The 6,956-nt window shown below is 33.2% G+C and overlaps 1 protein-coding gene across 1 annotated transcript in view; it reads left to right on the top strand.

Moving 5' to 3' along the window:
* Positions 1–6,303: 6,303 nt before the first annotated feature.
* The window catches only part of LOC107480513 (cytochrome P450 81E8), a 2,398-nt gene continuing 1,745 nt past the window's right edge, over positions 6,304–6,956 (top strand). Inside the window, exon 1 of the mRNA XM_016100668.3 lies at positions 6,304–6,920. Within this exon, the coding sequence (XP_015956154.3) occupies positions 6,343–6,920 (578 nt within the window). The 5' untranslated portion in view covers positions 6,304–6,342. The remainder of the gene's footprint in view (positions 6,921–6,956) is intronic.

Below are 6,956 nucleotides of genomic sequence, written 5' to 3'. Positions count from 1 at the left end.
ATATGGATTGGAATTGAGGAGGATTCTCATTATTTTTCTGTGCTGTAGCAGTATCTTGAGCAACAACGATATTCTCATTGTTCTCTTGTACTGTAACTGGATCTACAGTAGGATTCTCATTGTGCTTTTGTACTATAACTGTGTCTTGAACAATAATAGGTACAAAGACCTGATCATTGTCAGTTACAGAATCCTCATCAAAAGCAACATTTCTAACATTTCCTTCCCCCCAAACTCAACATCCTCAAGAAATCTCGCATTTTCCATTTCAAAAATAGACCTTAATGCAGGATTGTAAAACTTGTACCCCCGTGAGCGCTCAGCGTAACCAACAAAGTAGCAACTAATTGTTCTTAAGTCCAATTTTCTTTCATGCGGCCTATAAGGTCGTGCCTCAGTTGGACATCCCCAAATATGCAAATGCTTTATATTGGGTCTTTTCCCAGTCCAAAGTTCATATGGGGTTTCGTTAACTGCTTTGCTTGGCACCCTAATAAGGATGTACACTGCGGTCTTTAAGGCTTCTCCCCTGAGTGATTCAGGCAAGGAAGAATGACTAATCATACTTCTCACCATGTCCTTAAGTGTTCGGTTCCTTCGCTCTACAACACCATTCATGCTAGGTTTGCCTGGCATGGTGTATTACGGAACAATACCACACTCATCTAGGAAAAGAGCAAAAGGTCCAGGACGTTGCTCACCTGAACCGTCATATCTTCTGTAGTATTCACCACCACGATCATATTTGATAGCTTTAATTTTCTTTCCAAGTTGAAGTTCAACTTCAGCTTTGAAAGTCTTGAAAATATCCAAGGCTTGGAACTTTTCATGAATTAAATATAGATACCCATAACGAGAGTAATCATCTATGAACGTAATAAAGTACCGTTTGTCCATTCCAAGAGACAGTAGGGAATGGGCCACATATATCGGTATGTATCAGTTCTAAGACATCTTTAGCTCTCTCGGCACCTAATTTCCTTTTGTTTGTTGTTTTTCCCTTTATGCACTCAATACAGACTTCAAAGTCCGCCAAATTTAGGGGTCCAATAATTTCATCCGACACAAGCCTCTGAATTCTCTGTTTAGAGATGTGATCTAGGCGTTTGTGCCATAATAATGCCGAATTCTCATTTAGTTTTTGTTTTGTACCCATTTGCAGTATTTCATTATTATAGGAATTTAAGTCAAGCCTATATAGATTATCCACCAAATGACCAGAGCAGATATTATTCGAATTATAAAAGAGACTGACTTTATTGTCTCCGAATGAACAAAAAATAACATGATTTGTCTAAACGAAAAACAGAAACCAAATTCCGTCTTAAATGATGGTACATAAAATGTCTCTAATAAATCCAAGTAAAATCCACTCGTGGAACATAATCTAAAGGTTCCTATAGCTTCGACTGCAACTATATTGCCGTCTGCCACATAGATGTATCTTTCAGCATCACTTGGCGGTCGGCTCCACGGGCAGCCCTGCATAGTGACACTTACATGAGTAGTAGCAGTAGAATCTACCCACCAAGTATCAGCAGGTGCATAATTTAAACTAGCCTTAGAACAAACGAAAGTGAGAATTATACCCTTCTTCACACGCCAAGTGGCATATTTGGTACAATCCTTCTTCATGTGTCCCACCTTCTTACAGAAGAAACAGGTTGAAACTTGATCCTGTTTCTTAGCTTTTTTTCTGCTGAGAAGGCACATCCGCAGTAGTATCACGCTTTCTTTTATACTGAGAAGATGAAACCATGTGAACACTTTCAGTCTTATCTTGCTGTAGCCTCTCTTCTTCTTGCACACAGTGAGATATAAGCTCATTTAAGGACAAGTGTCCTTCAGAGTGTTATAACTCACTTCGAATTGCCCAAAGTGTGCAGGAAGGGAAATCAAAATGAAATGCACGAGTAAATCTTCAGACAACTCTAACTTTAGTGCTTTCAATTTTGAAGCAAGATGAGACATTTCCATAATGTACTCCCTAATGCTTCCTTTACCTTTATACCTCATGGAGACAAGTTTGCTCAAAATACTACTTGCCTCTGCCTTTTCATTCTTAGTAAAGAATTTTTTAACACCCTTTAGAAACTGTTTGGCATCTTTATCCTCATAATTGAGCCCCGAAACGCCTCAGGAATTGAGCGTTTCATGATCATAATGCTCATTCGATTGGATCTCTCCCACTTCTCTATTTTAATCTCATTGAGATTTTCCAGAGTGGAAGTGGGTTTCTCCTAGATCCATACAACCGAGGACAATCTCCATGGTATCTTTCCAAACTTTAAAGTTTGAACCATTCAGCATAGGAACACTACTAATTAGTGCAGAAACATTGATAGCTAAAGCAACAGTTTCTGGATTAGAACAAAAGGAACATGTAGTAAACATTAGTTAAATAATGGGAAAAATCCATATTGAGATATCTAGAACAACATTAATTTTCAATCTTTGGATAGAAAAATTAATTGTAAGTGATACTCTCATTGCAGTAATCAAATATTGTAAAAATTCCTGTCACACATTAAGCCTTTCTTTGGACCGACTTAATGCGCACATGAAAACTTAAACTTTGCAACCTATTTATTACCGCATATATTTTCTATTAATTGGCCAGATAATAACCTTCCTTTGGGCCGATTATTGACCGCATAATTAATAGAAAATAAACAAAAGTGTGCAATGCTTATTATTTGGCCAAACAATAAACTTTCTTTGGGCCGATTATTGTTTGCATAAATAATAAACATTACTTTATTCTTAATGTGTTACCCAAACATGTATTTACTATTAATATGTGTATGTAATTCGGCCAAATATAGACCTTCCTTTGGGCCGACCAATATTCGCATGAATTACATAACATCATATTCCTTATGTTTTGAATAAATCAATTTTTACAAAAGAAGCTACTTTGGTAGCATAATGTTCAATCAATTTATTCCAAAACCAAATCTTTATAAAATAGATGGGTATACTAATCCAAATTGTTACTAGTTTTTTTATGCAACAATTAAATAATTTTTTTATTATTCAAATATTATTAATATGTACACATAACTTGGCCAAATATAAATCTTCTTTTGGATAGACATATTAATCCTTATATTCTAAAAGGATAATCAATCAATTTTATACTAAATTAATGGCCTACAGAATTACATCCGAGACAATCATAATAATACTTTGTACTAATGTCTCAAAACAAATCAGTAACTGAATTCATAAATTAAAAAAAATGAATATGGTAAAATTTATATATATAAAAGCAGCCGAAAGTATATATATATATATATAAAATAATCTCAATGGCCACAATAACATGTATGCCAAAACAATACTAAAGTTTTATATATATATATATACTCAAAGTCATGAACAGTCGCGCATACATAATAAAAAAAATTCATGAGGGATCAGTGAAAATACTAATATACATATACACATATGACGCATGCGCATGGTAAAAACAATTTCACCAAATGCGCGACAATTTTATATGTAAACAACATATATGTATATATTGATCCAATAAAATAAAATTGAATATTTTTGATGATTTAATTATGGATGGCTCTGGTACCACTTATTGCAATAAATTAATTTCAATAATTCTAGATATATTGAATCACAAAAAATATAACATAATGCAGAAGCGTATCTGAATTCATAAACATGAATCATACGATCGAAAGAATTTGGATCTTGTGGTTCTTTCGATCTTCCTCAACCAAAGCCTTCTGTATTCCTAGGCGGCTGAACTGTAACTCTTTTGATGGGAAAAGAGCAACAAAGGCAGTTTTTGGTATGTTGGGAATCGAAACCCTGAAGGTCTATTTATATTTGAGCATGACACCCATTAAACCCTTAAGCCCAAATAAAATAGTATCTAAAACCCAAAAGATAATATATCTAAAATCCAAAAAGATAATTATCTAAAAAACAAAAGATAATATTCGATTTTATTTTCATTTAATTTTAAATTAAAAATAATAATAACTTATTCAATTAGTATTTAAAACAATAAATGAGATCATCATTATATATAAATTATTTAATTTAAAATAACATAATCTATGATTATAATTAATATATGTATTGCCACAAATAAGTAAGGAAATCAAAATAATTTCCAAACACCCACAACACGAATGACTATGCTGTCAATAACGGCAATTATTGTATGACCTAATAATGGGACAGTTCCAACAAATTAACATCAAACCACAAACTATTTGTAAATACTCCTCAGGTAACATTTTCAATTTACGTAACTTACATTTTACACATATACATGCTAATTTTATTTTCAGAGTCCCTAATATTTTTTTTTTCGCAATGGCCATTCATATGCCCGTTTGTTTTTGGCCCACTTACTTTCGTTAGTCCAAGATATAACGTTGGGTCAGAAATCTATATTAAAAGATTATGTGTTTAATTTTTGTAGTTAACAAAATAACTTTTTTATGGCTTATTCATGATGAAAGGTATTTTGAAAAGAAAATTTGTAAAACAATTCTACTCTCTCGTAACGCTGTTATGTATAGTATAAAAATATAAATTATAATTAAATAAAGAGTTGTTGGTAAAAAAAATATTTTTTTATTATCAGTAACTTTAATAATCAAAGCAGTATTTTAACTGCAGAAATAAAATTAGGTAAATTGGAGTTGACCAAAAAAATTACAAAAAATGTCGAAATCTAAAGGTAATGGGTGACCTCTTTCAAAGTGTCAAAAATTTCATCCGGCCTTTAAAGTTGGAAATGAAAATATGGAAGCGAAAATTGAGGAACAAGTTAGTACTTGAAAATCAAAGATAAAAATTTGGAGATAAAAATTTTTTATAGTCAAAATAAGATCGTGGTTAAGAAAAAAGAGAAAATGAGATCGTAGACAATATGCTCCAGAATCAGTTAAATTCACATGGTCTATAAATAATAGAAATTCAGAAAAAGTTCAGGACTTCACTAAAAATATTAGATTATCACTTAAAATAATAAAATTCTGAATCTCTACGACGCAACGAAAGAACATAGGGTGTAAATGCATGTGAGTGTCAGAAGTCAATCTTCTATTTATTTGCTTTTGCTTATCGTATTCATTGTTATTTGTTTTTTTTTTTTGTATTTTATTATTAGTTTGTTTTAATCAACATTTTACATTTTCATCGTATTGTTTATTCATTCCCTCGTCATCTGTTATAAATTTATCACTAGCGACTCTCATATAAATCGCCTCGACACTAATTAAGTAATTCCTGGATCGAACTCACTCTTTTTTCAGAGGAATTGTATCTGCTCCCAAATACTTGAGATCTTGATACAAGCTCGTTTCGACACTGCTTGTCGAAGTTAACCAAAAAACAAGTGAAACAAAAGTAAAGTATCATTTTTGTCTCCAATATTTGGGGTAAGTCCTATTTGTGTCTTTAACGTTTAAATCGTTCTATTTGTATTCCTAACGTTTGTAAAAGTGATTCAATATTGTCCTATCGTCAATTACACATCATGAGTTTTAGTTATTGTTCTGAAAATCTCTTCTTAAAGTTAGAGTTCAAATGTCTGGGACAAAATCGATAATCTACTCTGAATAATAGCTCACCAAAAGTTGAAAATAATCCCTGCAATATTTATATAATTCACTTTTTAGAGATATAATTGAACCTAAACACAAATAGCGGGTACAATATTGAAATTGAACACATTTAAATAAGACCTAATAGAATGAATATATTCAAATGAGAATAATTGAAAAATACAATCTGATATGTTAGTATAATTGACGACAAGATAATATCGAATCACTTTTATAAATGTTAAGGATACAAATAGGATGATTTAAACGTTAGAGACATAAATAAAACTAACTCCAAATATTAGAGACAAAAACGATACTTTACTCTTAAATAAATATACATATAAAATATTTTGCAAGATTATTTTCTTGATAAAATCTTTTTCATAAATTTTATTACTCTTTCAGTTATTTTGTATTTTTTTAATAATAGGAACAAAAAATAATATACTATTAAATTTTTATCAATAAACAATTATCTGTCAAGGAAGAAAAGAAATTTCTTCAAACAATAAAACAATTACTTCACTAGGGATTGTTGATTTGTCGTATCTTCTGACTTTTATTTCTATTTCTATCTTACTTTTAAAAACCGGTGTCCAATTTTCATTTCCCAACGTAGTTGACTAGTAATCAAGTGATGAAACTTCTCTCTAAACCTTTTTCTGCAAAACACGTCTCTTTATATAGTCTACATATGGCACCGAACCTTCAACCTTGCATCATAATAATTAACAAGCACTGCAACATAGCTAAAAATAGAATGACACCATTAATCTCCTACACCTTCTTTTCTATTCTCTTCCTCATCATAACGCTCAAGTTCCACTTCTCAACAAGAAGGTTCAAGAACCTTCCACCAGGTCCACCACCTCTTCCCATCTTGGGCAACCTCCGCCAACTCAACTTCCCCTTGCACCGAACCCTTCACGCCTTCTCTCAAAAGTACGGCCAAGTCTTCTCCCTCTGGTTCGGTTCCCAACCCGTCATCGTCGTCTCATCGCCCTCTCTCGTTCAAGAATGCTTCACAAAGAACGACATCATCTTGGCCAACCGGCCGCCGCTCCGTTCCGCGAAACACGTCGGCTACAACTTCACCACCGTCACGGTCGCACCTTATGGCGACCACTGGCGCAATGTCCGCCGCATTATCTCCCTTGATGTCCTCTCCACGCACCGCCTCAACTCGTTCTTGGGAATACGAAGGGACGAGACCCTGAGGCTGGTACAAAGCCTTGCGGCTCCATCGCGAAATGGTGAAGATTTTGCCAAGGTTGAGCTGAAGTCGAAGCTCACGGAGATGACGTTCAACACCATCATGAGGATGATCTCGGGGAAGAGGTATGTTTGAAAATTAAACAACATTAACAATTTCTT

This window comes from Arachis duranensis, chromosome 1 (assembly GCF_000817695.3).
Source record: "Arachis duranensis cultivar V14167 chromosome 1, aradu.V14167.gnm2.J7QH, whole genome shotgun sequence".
NCBI classification, from domain to species: Eukaryota; Viridiplantae; Streptophyta; class Magnoliopsida; order Fabales; family Fabaceae; genus Arachis; species Arachis duranensis.
This window is presented reverse-complemented; position numbering and strand designations above follow the sequence as displayed.